General features: G+C 45.5%; 1 protein-coding gene across 2 annotated transcripts in view; it reads right to left on the bottom strand.

The window, feature by feature from the left end:
- Positions 1–4,589: 4,589 nt before the first annotated feature.
- ATP2A2 (ATPase sarcoplasmic/endoplasmic reticulum Ca2+ transporting 2) overlaps positions 4,590–15,103 on the bottom strand; it is a 53,014-nt gene continuing 42,500 nt past the window's right edge. The window contains exons 13-21 of one of the 2 annotated variants that reach the window (XM_074355941.1): positions 14,823–15,041; positions 13,803–14,138; positions 12,591–12,811; positions 11,961–12,163; positions 10,541–10,626; positions 10,153–10,286; positions 9,439–9,556; positions 9,229–9,349; positions 4,590–5,391 (exon numbers count right to left, since the gene is read on the bottom strand). In XM_074355941.1, coding sequence (XP_074212042.1) covers positions 5,378–5,391; positions 9,229–9,349; positions 9,439–9,556; positions 10,153–10,286; positions 10,541–10,626; positions 11,961–12,163; positions 12,591–12,811; positions 13,803–14,138; positions 14,823–15,041 — 1,452 coding nt within the window. In that variant the 3' untranslated portion in view covers positions 4,590–5,377. Of the gene's footprint in view, positions 5,392–8,268; positions 9,350–9,438; positions 9,557–10,152; positions 10,287–10,540; positions 10,627–11,960; positions 12,164–12,590; positions 12,812–13,802; positions 14,139–14,822; positions 15,042–15,103 lie in introns of those variants that run through there. The other variant, XM_074355940.1, reaches the window with a different exon arrangement.

The following is a 15,103-nucleotide window of genomic DNA, read 5'->3' as shown; positions in this document are numbered from 1 at the left end:
TCCCACAGCACACCAAAATCGCAACTATTTACACAGTGCCTATTGATGAGAACAACCTGAAGATTAGCAGAAAAGATCTTCTACAACTAAAGACATAAAGAAGGAACCCTGAGACAGGTAGGAAGGGCGGAGGCGCAGTATAGTGAAGGCCCGTACCCCTGGGTACGCAACCCAGCAACAAGAGGATGATTATAATAGGAGAGGTTCTCCCCAAGGAGTGAGGGGTCTCACCCCACATCAAGCTCCCTAGCCCAGGGGTCTTGCACTGGGAAGATGAGCCTCCAAAACGTTTGACTTTGAAGGCCAGTGGGACTTACTTTTGGGAGAGCCAGAGGCCTGTGGAAAATAGAGACTCCACTCTTAAAGGGCACACACAAAATCATGAAACAAGCTTTACAAGTAGATGAATGGATAAAGATGTGTGTGTGTGTGTGTGTGTGTGTGTGTGTGTGTGTGTGTGTGTGTGTGTGTGTGTGTGTGTGTGTGTGTGTGTAATGGAGTATTACTCAGCCATCAAAAAGAATGAACTCTTGCCATTAGCAACACATAGATGGACCCGAGGGTATTATGCTAAGTGAAATAAGTCAGACAAGGAAAGACAAATATTGTATGATTTCACTTATATATGGAATCTAAAAAGACAAATGAACAAACATAACTAAGCAGGAACTGTGTCATAGACATAGTTGCCAGCAGAAAGAGGGATGGGGAGAGGAGATAAATAGATGAGGGGGTTTAAGAGGTACAAACTTCCAGTTATAAAAAGGTGAGTCGCAGGTATGAAATGTACAGTGTGGGGAATATAATCAATAATAATGTATCTTTGGTGACAGATGATAGTTAGACTTAACATGGTGATCATTTGAAATAGTTCAAAATAGTGAATTACTGTGTTGTGTACGAGGAACTAATACCGTGTTTTAGGTCAATTGTAATTAAACAAACAAAATGGACATTTATTTTATACTTTGGATTATAACCCAATACTCCTTTCTTTTCTTGCTCAAATTGTTCTAACTTTGGCCATTCAAAGCTTCTTCAGTTGGGTCCTGTGTCCCTTTGACATAACTTCATCTTTGTTCATTGTTTTTGTTTTTGAGCACTTCCTTCATTTCTGGCACTACAGTGTTCTCCAGGCATTCGTGCATTCTCTGTCCCAGTCCTAGAATTAGCCATTTCTCCAGGGAAACTTGATTCCTTTTATTGGAGAATGGCATTAGAAACCTAAAACTGGAGCTAAGTGTGCTCATTGCTACTGAAGTGTCCTTGCTTCTTGGCTCACTCATTTGATAGTGCAGTACATGTTTATATACACATAGCTAGAAATATTTCTATCTAGAGTTGTCTATATTGATATTAATCTAAATGTGAGTTCATCCTGGTGTCTCCGACTGTAATTCATTACCACATGGATTACCCTAGCCTTCTTCCCTTGCTTATCTGTAACCTCCCACTCCAACAGTAAGAAAACTGGCTACTGCCATCTGCCATCTGTACCACAGCATTTTCATTTATTCTCAGCAAGCATCATTACTGGATACTAAACTTCCTCTTGTTTCTTAAAACAAATGGTAGAGTATTACTTAGTCTCTACATGTTTCTTTTTTTTTTCCTTGAAGAGTTGATTTCTAGTCTACTAGCATTGTGAGAAAAGATGCTTGCTATGATTTCAATTTTCCTAGATTTACCAACGTTGGTTTTGTGACCTAACATGTGATTTATCCTGGAGGATGTTTCATATGCACTTGTACAGAATGTGTATTCTGCTGCTTTTGGATGAAATGTCATATATATATGTATGTGTGTGTGTGTGTGTGTATGCACACACACATATTCATCAAGTCCAGTTGTTCTAGCCTATAGTTTAATGACTGTTATCAAAAAGACAACAAATAAGTGTTGGTGAGGATGTGAAGAAAAAGAAACCCTCGTGTTCTGTCAGTGGGAATGTAAACTGGTGCAGCCATTGTGGGAAACAGTATTTCTCAAGAAATTAAAAATAGAACTACCATATGATCCAGCAACTCCATGCCTGCATATTTATTCAAAGAAAACAAAAACACTAATTAGAAAGGATTTATGCCCCTCTGTTTGTTGCAGCATTATTTACAATAGCCAAGATATGGAAGCAACCCATGTGCCCATTAATAGATGAATAAAGATGTGGAACATTACAATGGAAGGAGTTTTATTCAGCCATAAAAAATGACATTTTGCCATTTGCAACAATATGGATGGACCTGCATGTGAACATTTCACTGGGCAGACAGCATACATTGGACATCGTTCCTTGCTGATTCATAGATCCACCTCACACTTTCTGAAGGCTGCATAATATTCCACGGTATGAATGGTCTCAGTTTATTTAACATTTTTATTATTGATGGGCAACCAGATTATTTCCAATCTTTTGCTCACAGCAGTGCAGCAGGATTGTTTGTTTTTATGAAAGTGTGGGAGGATTTCACCAAAGTTAAGTGCTTGATCAAAGAGTATAGATGTTTAAAAATCTCATAGATAATGTCAAATTGCCTCCCGGAGACTGGGCCAATTTATATTTTCACCATCAGCATGAGCTGTTTCTTAATGCCAGCTGCAAAGGAGAGATCAGTATCAAACTTTGATCTTTGCTAATCATATGTGGAGAGAACTTGCTGTCATATTCATAGCCCATCCATTTTCCTGACTCTAGAGAGGTGTATTATATTTCGAATATTTTACATGTTTATGCAATTTAGCATTCTTCTGGGATTCTGTGTCATACTTAGGCTTTTTGTCTTCCATGTTTTCTTCTAGTACTTTATGGTTTACTTAAAAAAAAAAATCTGAGATGTGCAGTCATAATGAACCTTTACATACATGGCACCTAAGCATTTACAGAAGTAAAACTGCCCTCCTTCCCTCTTAAAACTAACCACCATCCCACTCACCACTTCCTGTCCCTGTGGCTGGTGTCTGTGAACTTGTTACTGATGTTTGCTCCTAGTCCAGAGGTGAGGAGCTTGCACTGAATGTAAATCTGTCGCAGAGCTGTTTAGGCGACTTTCTGTGAGCTAGACTTTCTCAAGGAAGCTGGTGCACGTGCCTTTGTGGGCACAGGCAGGCACTGGCCCAAGGGCCAGGCTGAAGACTTTAAAATATGCAAAACAAGACCATATCAAACTATACACTCTGCACTTGGTTGCACTGTGCAGGGAGACTTCTCTCTGTTGATACCTGCAGTTCATTTACTCATTTTCATTGCTGCAGAGTGGTGTCAACATTCCTCAAACATACATAGCAATTTTCCTGCTGCTGTTGGTCATCATTTAGGTCGTTTCCAATGTTTTTCTTTCACAAACACCCTGTCATGGCCTTCCGGCCATGTGTGAGGAGTTCTCTAAGGTGAGTCTGAGAGTGGCCCTGCTGTATGCTGTAAGTTAAGAGCCAATTGCTGTGCAATGTAAGGATGGCCCGTTCTCCACATTCTTGGTATTAGAAGACTCATTTTTCGGTCAGTTGGGCATGAAATGGCGTCTCATGAGATAAATTTGCTAGTGGGGTTGAACACATTCTCTTATTTATAGTCATTCAAATTTTGTGTCACTCAGTCGTCTTTTGGGATGTAGCTTCATTTTTCGTCTTTTGAGCTATTTGAAAATGACTGGGTGCAAGGGATACAGCCTCTTTTTTCCCTCCCAGAACAATCACCAACATGAGTAACCCAACTTGTACCAGCTAAGCTAAAATGCCTTTCTCAAATAATGCATTTAATGACTGTCGCTTACACCTGAGAGGTTTGGTATCCTTCTTTGCCCCCCTTGCATTTTCTCCCTTCACTTTTGTTAGAATCAGCGTTTGATTAAAACCCCTGTTGGCATTTTCACGTATCATAAACGTATGACATGTATCATTCACACTAAAATGTCACTTCCCTCTAAATTACTGAACTTTCCTAAAAACGAAGTGTCCTCATTGATCCAGTATGACCGTTGCTCCTTTCTGTTCACTCCTAGGCCTTTTTCCCCTCTTGTCTGACTGCAGTGACTCCCCAGCACAGGGCTGAGTTGTGGGCGTTGGTGGACGGTGAGTGTAATTCTGGAATTCAGCTCTTCTGGCTTTTCCCTTATGTCATAAAAATGGGAATTATGGATACTTCAGGTTTTCCTTTTTTTGAAAGTCAAGAGTGGATGCTAAATTTGATCAAATTCTCCCCCCTCCCATATCTGTAGAGTTGATTTGTCTTTTTGTTAACAATGGGAATGCAGAAATTTACAGATAAATTTTGTGTATGAACAGTATTACAAGCCCAGTGCTTTGTCTCCAAGCCGCTGACAACTTTTTAACCATGTTAATTATCTCTGAAAAACCCTAGCTTCCTCATCCTTGAAGGGAGACAGTGGAGCCAGGGCAGGAATACTGTGTCACACAAGCAAGCAGACCTCCTACTGTGCTTTCCTGCCCAAGGTCACTGGGAATGCGCTGTTCCTTTTATCCACACAAGGGCAAAACCGTGCAGGGTGCAGGGTGCAGGGTGCAGGGTGCAGGGTTGGAAGCCCTCAGTGCACATCACCCACCCCTCCCAGAGAACAGTCAACAACACCACACTGTGAACTTATCATAGAATAGATTTATTTACCTGAAACCATGTCTGTGCGATGCTTGTTACCAGCACAGAAATAAACTGATCTCTATTTACAGTCTAAAGTCAAACATGCATTGTGATAAATTGACATTTAGCATTTTATTAATATAAATGCATGACAATTTGTATTGCACCATCATCTGTCTACTGCTTCTGATTTCATTAAATAAGTTACATTTAATACAGTGCAAAATAGCTGTTTGCACACTCAAAAAAATAGCTAAGTTATGAACTGAAAGCCTACATTTTAACCATTCAACACCTGTAGTGTTTTCAATATATTTATAAATAAGCAAACTGTACAGGGCCAATTAAAAAGTAGCATATTTCAATGACACCACAGAGAAATCTGGCTACTTACAACTGAAGGCATGCATTACAATTGAATATTGTACATTTATTTAAGTTATGACATTTTGCAGAGAAATATGGAGACTTGGCTGATGGCTTCTAAGTTCTTGGATAAGGTTTCAGAACCTCATTTTTCTTGCAGCAAAGAAACCAAGCTTCTCTGGAGAGGCTTTCTGATTCATTAAGCTAAATTGTACATTTGTAATTAGTTTCATTTAAAAGCTAAAAACTCCATTGGTAGTACACGTTTCCTCCACATAACACACGAGTTGGGGACTTTTCCCTAATTTTCTTTTTCCCCCAACATCAATCATGCAGAGGGCTGGTAGATGTGTTGCTAAAAAAACGCACATGCACGCAACCGAACACCCTTTTATTTCTGCAAAATGGTTTAGGAAGCGGTTACTCCAGTATTGCTGAAAAGGAAAGAGAGAGGAAATCAGCTTTATGAAATACAGGGAGGAAATGTTAGAATAACTATAAAAGACTAAGATTAATAGTGACAGATGAAAAAGGAATATTCAGTTTGATCTCTTAAGATTTCAAGACCAGCATTTCGGATTAACTGTCCCTGAGGCGCTGCCCACACAGGGTAGCATCTAGAAGCACTGGCTCACAGACCCCCCCCCCCGTGTCGTCTTGGCTCCAGAGCAAAGTCACCCCTGGCTCACAGGACAGTCCCACCAGGTACACTTCAGGTGTAACAGGAGAAGGAAAGGTCTCGGTTAGCAGTGCGGAGGGTAAGGAGAGTGAGGAGTGTGGTAATCAGCACCGAGCCTCGGCTCCCGCCCCTCCCTTCCCTGGGGGGCCTGCTCATTATCATTCCCTTTCAAGAAAGAAGGTGGCAGCTGACCCTTGTAAACCAGGTTAACCCGGTAACCTCAGGGTGGTGGTTTTGACAGAATCTGGTGCCTCCAGGCTGACGAAGCAGGCGTGGCAGACACTGAGCTAATGCTGTGGCCTCACACATTCCTGAGGTCTGCCCACCCAATGTCCGGGGGCAGAGGGCCCAGCTGGGTGGTGATGTGGCCGCAGCTGCTTGTGAGGGAGCTGGCAGCTGCCCTGGTCTGAGCTCCTGTAGTTGCCCCTGCCCAACAGGTCACCTGCCTTGTGCAGATGCAGAATGAGCTGCCGGCATGGGATCCGTTTAGGGGTCATGTAAGATCGCCACCTTCTGGGTAAAGGGCAGAGTTCCATTAAAGAGGTGGGACCAGGCATGTGGTGGCAAAGAACAGAACGCTTTGACAGGACAGATCTTTAGCCCACTTGCTTGTGGGGAAAGGACGTGAAGCACGTTGCAGGCAGAAGCTGCCCGACGGCACTTGCACGGCCGCCCCACCGTTAACGGCCATGGCAGAGCGGGCCTCCCTGCAGGCATCTGGTGAGGGGCCGGGCAGCTCCACCCTCTAGAGGACGGAGGCCAAGGCTGTGCCCACAGCAGCACGGTTGCTGATGAGGTGTCAGTGCAGACGAGGTTTTCGGTGGCAAAGACTGAAGCAGACCAGACAGAGGGACTCTGCTTGCGGCAGCAGTGGTCTTCCCCACTCCCAGCTGTCTGGGCTGAGGCAGGTGGGTGCCCAAAACCACCCCTGTGGGCCGGACAGGTCTGAAGCTGAGAAGCCGCAAGGCAGCAGCCACCCGGGACCATCTAGGGCCGTGCACGTCTCCTGCAACAGCCCACACCATTCAGCTTGTTTTGTAAAGGTCAGTAAATCAAGGAACTGACTCAGGACAAGTCGACTATTAGGTTAGGTTGGTTTCCACTGAACAGCACCCCACCCAACAAGCTCAGAGAGCCTGTTCTGGTTTGCAGCCAAGACATGCTCCTCGCATTTGACCCACTCAACCTGTTTCTACACCTTGTTAAAACCAGCAAAACGTACCCGCTCCACTCTCTGCCGAGCAAACCAGCCTCCCCTTCTGAGAGCCAGGCCAGGACTCTCTGCATTAAGACTCAGTCTCCATGTGCCACTTCCACCCCCTTACACTGGGACCTCAACTTGGCAGCACCTCATCCTGCTCAATAACCTGTTAACCTTTCCCCAAACTCCCAGCATTTACATCATGTCTTCTGACCGGGCCAGAAACCAGGTCCCAAGTACCTTCATGAGGAGACCTGAGGCTTCTCGGGGAGGGAGCTGCTGCCTAGCCTCCTTCACCCTGGCTAACAACCTGATAACTGTGCTGTAATGTACCCTGAGAGAAAAGCTAAGTCCCAGCCACACGGATATGACCCAGTTGAAAACAGGTGGCCTATTTAAGATGAACCAATGGATGCACGAGTTCACTGGTGTAGTTACCACCTCTCACTTGCTTTTGGCTCTAAACTCCTCGCCCCCCTTAGCGGAGGCACTGGGGACTGAACTCAGGACCCCGTGCACACATTCTACCACTGAGCTATCCCTCCTTCCCCGCTAGCTTTTGGCTTTTTAGTGAACCAGAATTAGCAAAATTCTGGGACAAACCCTTGCAGCTAACAAAGAGGTTTCTGTAAACCCTCATCTCAGCACTTGTGAAGGCACAGCTCCCTCAGCTTGTCAGTCTGACTAAAGCAGTTTTTCTTCCCCCAGGCCCTCCCCTGCCGTCCGGCTGTGCCACTGTTATGGCGGTGTGCGGGGTCTAGGACAGCACTCTTGGGTCAGCCGGCCCCCGGCCCACGTCTGCACAGGTACCACGTATCCTGCATGCGCTGCTCTCGGGGCACCTGGCACAAGATGCTCATTTGTTAGCGTCACACAGCCAGCTCACTTGGTGGCAGTCACCTTTAGGCTAAAGCATCCAAATTTCAGGGAATACTCACGTTAGTTGATGGATGTTGGAAGGCATTGGAGGAAAACACCACGGTTAGGACTGTTAATGACTTACACACTGTCGGTAAGACTGATCTCCAACATGCACAAACATGTATCATAGTAACAGTGGTGGTTAGTGCCACATTCAAATAAAAATAGTTCTATACAATATGTTCATTTGGTCATGTGCTATTTACAGATTTTACAAAACACACACACACACACACACACACACACACACTTGCCCTTATGCCCCTCTACACCAGGCTAAAACCGGCCAGCAGAGACTTGCATACAATGTATCACAGATGACAAGTGGTGCCTATGCATTAAAAATAAAATTCCTACAACGACCTATATGCAGCAGAACAGGACCCTTCTTCCCCTTGAGCACAGTAAAACTGAAGTTCTGAGCTAAGGACTTAAGAGAAAAGCTGGACACACCTATTAGTCCAAACTAAGTCACTTAAGATTTAAAAACAAGACAGTTATTTTTCTCTGTCCATTTAAAAGGTTTTATTTTTCTTTTTAAACTAGATTGTGAAGTGCCACTGAAATAGGCAATATTGGCAAAACAATGTCTGTTACAATAAAATACATTAGACGTTTAAATAAATAACCTTAAAAACTACGTGAAGGGACACGAACCCAGTCGATTGAATCTGGAACAATGTTTTCTGCACAAGCGAGAACAGGCATACCTCTTGTTAAGACTGATGTAAACAGAACCATCGAAACCCTACAGGAGAAGCAGCCGAGCGGGGTGAGGGGTGGGGGTGAACGAGGGCTGAGAGGGTGAAGGGGTGGCAAACCAAAAAATACTGACTGAGGTAGCAGTACTCTGCTCAGTGCAGAAAAATTGGCTTACGAATAAAAATCAGACTGTGATCTCAGATTAAATCCAGATGACCATGCAAAAGACACAACACATGCTATTTAGTTTTAGAAAAAACCACACATTCATTTCCTAAAATCTGCTGCCAATTAATTTGCTGCCAATGTCTGCTGGCTCAACTATTTTTTTATACAAGGATGAGTATTAAACAGAACACTGTACATGCTGTTTCATCTACAAAAAAATATTTGCATAAAATAGTGTTAGTTCTCTGTACATGTCAATGGACACTTTATGTGTATAAAAAAAGGAAACTCTTGCCCCACTGGAGTCAGAAAAAGCAAAACAAAATCTAGAATATGAAACCTCCTTCACCAGCCAATATGTTCATGTGAAAATTCAGCAGAAATAAGACAGTTGCTTTAAACAATAAAAAAATTAATTAAGTTAAACATCTTCTTTATGTAAAACTGTCAGTCAAGACCAGAACATGTCACTAAAGTTAGTGTCTGTGCTATAGACCCAGATCACCAGGGGCATTATAAGCAGCACAAAGGGCCAGGAAATCCCATCGGTGCATGCCGAGAACGAGCAGGATTTGGTAGCAGGCTGCACACACTCTTTACCAGGTTCCAGGTAGTTGCGGGCCACAAATTTGAGGGTCTCGTCCATTAGAATCACGGGCAAGGAGATTTTCAGCACCATCAGCCACTGGGTCACATTCAGCGGTGTGATCTGGAAGATAAGCTGAAAACACAAAGAAGCCTCGTCAAGCCCCAAGACTTGCTGGACGGGCAGCCAGGCCAGGCCCCAGCCCGGATCCCCGCACCACTTACTGGCAAGGGTTCCACGTAGAGGATTAGGAAGTGGAGCGACATGGACAGGCAGATGGAGCCCACGAGCCAGATATTCTCCCAAGGGGGCATCCTCAGTAGGGACTGGTTTTCAGACAAGCTGCAGAACAAGGAGAGGTACATGAAACGTGTTTCTGCTGAAATACCCAAGGCCCACGTCTTCACCGAGAGACCGTTCAGAACTACACTGCTCTGCACTGCTCGCTGACCTAAGTCTATTGACTTAGGTTTCTACAGTGACTAAATTACAGAAGAAAGTTCAGATGTAGGACAGATTCCAATTTTAAATCCAGGCTTCAGCACAGAGATCCCATTTCAGTGGGTTCAAAGCTGCTCAATTCCCCATGTCACTTAGGCTATTTTGAAATTTCCATTTTTATCACTGGCTTAATTGGATTATCGATACTGTTTGTCTCAATGCTGAAGGGCAGAGCGCCTTCCCTGTGGGCACTGGCACTCGGGTGCTCAAGTCCCTATTTTTGGCCTCTGCTGTCTCTTAAGGACCACGTGGCTGAGCACTCCCACTACTTCCTGGACGTGATGAGGACTTAAGCTCTTAAAACCGGTGCTGCTTGTTCTTTCTTTTGGGAAGGGCGGAGCTTTCCTTTGATTCTCAGTCAACCGCGACACACACGCAATCCCCCAGCGCCCTGGCTGTCCGGTTCTCACCCCGGGGTGCCGAGAGGACTCACTGACCTGTTGAGGGCATTACACATCTCTATGGTGACTAGAACAGACAGCGCCATTGTCATCGGGTACGGGGATTCAAAGATTGCACAATCCACTCCTTCGAAGTCTGGGTTGTCGTCTTTACACTGTAGGAAATGACTCTGCAACAACAGTCCCATCAAGTCTGTGATCGGCCAAGTGCACTTCCCAAAGCCCACCGCCCCATTACGCCCACAACACAGACCCACAAGATCTCACCCCATCTCCCAGAGAAGCTCTGGTTCTTCAGAATGACTAACTGCTTATGCAAGCCTCATGACTGCCTGACATCCAACCCTCAGAAAGCTCAAGGACAACTCTTTGTGAAGGCTTAAGCTCTGCATCTATGGTATAGAAAAGAAAGGTGGCTACGTACCAGCTGGTAGAAGGTCACCCTCGGACCACCATCGGCAGCAATGAACCACCAGGCGGCAGCCCCCACAGTAGCAGCGCCAACATAACCTGGGAACAAATATCACAACGCTGACACACGTGGGGTTACAGCCTGCAGCATCCCTGCAGGGGATGCCTCGTGGGCCAACACCTAGGACGGAGATCAATGGTAATGAGCGGGTATTAGCCCAAAGCAGCCAGACTGAGGGTTTCTTCAATGAGAACGCTGTCTGTGGTACAGAAGAACCAGGTACTTTTCACCTGGAAATGGTAGGACCTTCACACTAGCCCCGCCCTTCTCTACCAGCAGTCAATACGTAAAGGCTGCAGGCAGTGTCATCTACTTAAGGCCCTGCTGGGTTGGACCAGATCACACCATCCATGACCTTTAGGCAAACTCATGGTACCACCTGTACACTTATTTGCTCCATCAAAAGTCTGGCAGAACCTTTACATGGAAAGGCCATTAGAGAAATTTGTGCCAAACGCTGAGCACGTGGCAGTTGCTGGAGCCAATTGTGCAGCCATCCCCACCAGTCACTGCTGAATACAGCAAACGGCAAGTTTATTACAAAGAAGCACCAAAGGGTAGTGGAGAACACAAGGAGAGTAAGAGACTGTCCCAACATTGCAGCATCCACCACAAGGTCCAAGTGCAACGCCCTCTAACGCAGCAATTACAACGGAGTGGCAGAGAGATGACACACAGGAACGAGGCGGCGACACCTGTACTGACGTGAAATCAGCCACCAAATAGGGAGAGAGACAGAAAGGTTCAGCATACAGGTCTGTACGGCAGGCCATCGCTTGTGAAAAGACTACCCAAAATACATCTACTTGCTAGAGTGTCCCTGGAAGGGCATGTGAAAACTTAACGCAAGAGGGGAACTGGCCGAGAGCCTTCCCGCTTTCTCCCTGCGACCCTCGGGAAGTCATTTAACCTCTCTAACCTATGGAACAGGGAAGAGGGAAGCAGCACCCCGGATCAGGAGGATGAGGTCTACAGACATACGCAGAATCTGACCTGTGGCCGGGGTGCTGTGCGTTCAGACCACTGCTGATGAATGCAGTGATCCCTTCTCTCACTTCAGGAAAGTGGCGACTTAGTTTTTTATCTTGGTGAAATAAGGCCTGAGTTGTCCCTGTATTTCCTTTGCCCACAGGTTAAATCTGAAAACCTCATTCACAGAGGCCTAAGGAAGGATGAGGATGCTAAAACAAGAGACTGGCTTTACTGTAAACTGGGCATACACAGCTCGTTAAGCTGTAAGAGGGCAGCCTCCATGTTTTACTACCCTAATATGGAGATAGAAGGAAAATGTGCTTTTATGGGATGAATCTACAAAATCTTGACTCACGAACATTTTGTTTAAAAATTAAGAATATAAAAAAACTGTACTCACAGCCAATAGCCAGGTAGCGGAAAAAGAGCCACCCGCTGATCAGCGGTTCCTTGGGGTTCCGGGGTGGTTTGTTCATAATGTCCAGATCAGGAGGGTTGAACCCCAGGGCAGTGGCAGGCAGGCCGTCTGTCACCAGATTGACCCAGAGCAGCTGGACAGGAATTAATGCCTCAGGAAAGCCAAGGGCTGCTGTCAGGAAAATACTGTCTCCACCAAAGGGAAGAAGAGAAAGATCCCATATTACTTTTGACCGCTATTTAAACAGTATTACCATCTTCTCTCCTCCGTAAATATCAACGGACAGCAACCATCACTCGAAATAACTTTTTTCTGGGGCAATCAGAAAACTTATTATGCCCAATTTCGAATTAACTTTTATAAAGCCAAAAATTTTGTTACCTTACATAATTAATTTAAATCCATTTCTATGTTAAAGGGAGTCCTCTGCACACTGGGGTGCCCATGGGCAGCCCTCCTGAGGGCCGGACGGACCTCTACCTTCACAAGGGCTTCCTTCGTCCGGCCTGGCCCTCCCTTGCTCCCGCTGCACTAAGACCAAAGCTGCAGCCATATGAAGAGCAATCTGGAAAACAAGCCAAGGAACACAAGTGATCTGCCACAGGAACCCACCAGACAACCTCCCCCACGTTGGACGAGATGAGGTAGCGGATGAACTGCTTCATGTTGTTGTATATCGCCCGCCCCTCCTCCACGGCAGCCACAATGGTGGAGAAGTTGTCGTCAGCCAGGACCATCTCAGAGGCAGTTTTAGCCACCGCGGTGCCAGAGCCCATGGCAATGCCGATCTCAGATTTCTTCAGAGCGGGAGCATCGTTCACACCGTCCCCAGTCTGGAAGGGAAACCGACCGCTGGTTTACACACACCTGCCACCTAATAACACACGCCTCGCCCTGACCACGCTCAGCCGTCCTCAGCCCGGGGATGAATGGAGCTGTCGGGCCTCAGGCCACAAAACTTCTCTGGGACAGTGTTTGGTTTTGTAAGTTGGTGTCACAAAACATATCTGACCTAGGAGATTTAAAATTGCCAAATGAGTTTATGGGTAGCACTTCAGAGGGAAGTAGAACAAAGGGGACTTCATCTGTGTTTTCTTTTTTTAACCAAACACAGCGCAACCTATGTGCAGGCAAGATGGAATACCAGTGTCCACATGGAGAAATCCCAGGTAAAGACACAGACTCCAAAAAGGTTTAAATAGTAACGCACCATATAACGGTCAAAAACAGGCAAAAATACTGAGGCATTTACTGTCTACAGATACTAAACTATCAATCTGACGTATGTTTTCTTGACTTCTACTAAACACCTAAAACCGAATTCAGAACAGTGCTTTCCCCTGGGAGGGAGGAGGACAACTGTAACAACTGGTTTCAAACAACAAAATCCACCTGTTTTACAAAGTATAAAGTTTCACAGACAAGCAACGGAGAGCAAATAAAACACCACGTTCGTGTGTCTGGGTGAAGAGTAACGCGGGGAAGAACATAGCAAGTGCTTCATCAGCGCGCAGCTCTCCACGCCGCGCAGCATGTCTAACCTCAGGTCAGGCCACCCCGAACTGGGTGACAGAGCGCCCAGCACTTGGTCCTACCTAAGTCAATTTTCAGACTTCTAGGTCTTCAGCTACTCTAGAATCTTCCACGCATGCAACATACAGCATGCCAACTACCAGTCAACAGAATCCTAGAGGAACAGTCCAGATCGTGACAAAAATAAGGAAGTTCCAAATATGGGAGCTACAACTAAAAATTTATGAGTCAGAATTGAGCCTAATATTTTGTTCTGCAGTTTGTCACCTGCGCATGTCCACAGAGACTCACCATGGCTGTAATCTCATCAAAAGACTGAAGAAATTCTACAATTTTAGACTTGTGGGAAGGTTCAACCCGAGCGAAACAGCGGGCGTTCAAGCAGGCTTCTCTCTGGGCGGAGGGACTGAGCTCATCAAACTCCCGACCCGTGAAAGCCTTCGTGGTCACATCCTCGTCCTGCCCAAAGATGCCGATGCGGCGGCAGATGGCCACGGCAGTGCCCTTGTTGTCGCCTGTGATCATGATGACCCGGATGCCTGCCTGCCGGCACAGCTTCACAGAGGAGGCTACTTCGATCCTCGGAGGGTCCAGCATGCCCACGCAGCCGACGAATGTCAGGTTGGTCTACGGCAAAAGAACCGCCTCATGTCAGAACAGGGAAGTCGGCTCTTCCCCTAGTGTGGAGAGCAAAGGTTTCTGTATTTCCCTACGACAGAGTTCACACGACTGGTATAAATCCAATGAAGAACAGTATTAATTCCAATAAATCAAAAACAAAGATATCACTACATTCATATATCAAATCATTCTTTGGCTCTCATAGTAATATTCTGGAATGAGTAAAAAGGATATTGAGGAATAAGAACATTTTGATAACAGCCATTTGGTGGCCCATGATACCCAAACTTGTTCCTTGTTCAGGGCTTCAGGAAGTCATATGCCTGATACGAAATAATTCATTGAGGGGGAAAAGTAGATGGACTCTCTCCACTTGGATAATTTGACCTTCAATAACTATTTTTAAAAATACCCTCAAATTAAAAAATATCTTACTTTACTTGAGAGTTACAAAATAGGTTCTTTGCCTCGACGATTCTGCTTTGAAAAGTAACAGGCCTGTATTAAATTATTAACTATATATGTTTGAAGCAGCAACCTAAAGCACAAAAGTGATGCATTCCACCCGCAGGAAATAAATGACCACACCCCCTTCTTGGCAAAAGCAAGACTCCTTTGACCTTTTACTGAAGGAGTGCTGTTTAAACACAATGAACGTGCCGGGTGTGGGTGAGCCTTTCATTAGCTAACCTCGTATTTAATAAAGTTGGCAGAGTCCTCAAGGTTCATTTCTTCTCTTCTCAGGGGGTTGTCGTGAGTGGCCAGGGCCAGGCATCGCAGTGTGTCGCTGCCGCTGCCCCACTCCCGGATGACAGACATGATCTTCTGCTTGACTCCAGGAGTCATGGGGATCTTCGTACTCCCGACGCGGATGTGAGTGCACCTGTCGATGACGCCTTCAGGAGCACCCTGGAAATGTCACCGATTTAGATCAACAGTCTTACTTATTGGCTCACCCAGGGTTCTCATCC

This window comes from Camelus bactrianus, chromosome 32 (assembly GCF_048773025.1).
Source record: "Camelus bactrianus isolate YW-2024 breed Bactrian camel chromosome 32, ASM4877302v1, whole genome shotgun sequence".
In the NCBI taxonomy this organism is placed as follows: Eukaryota; Metazoa; Chordata; class Mammalia; order Artiodactyla; family Camelidae; genus Camelus; species Camelus bactrianus.
Note: the sequence above shows the minus strand (reverse complement) of the source record. Positions and strands in the feature narration are given on the sequence as shown.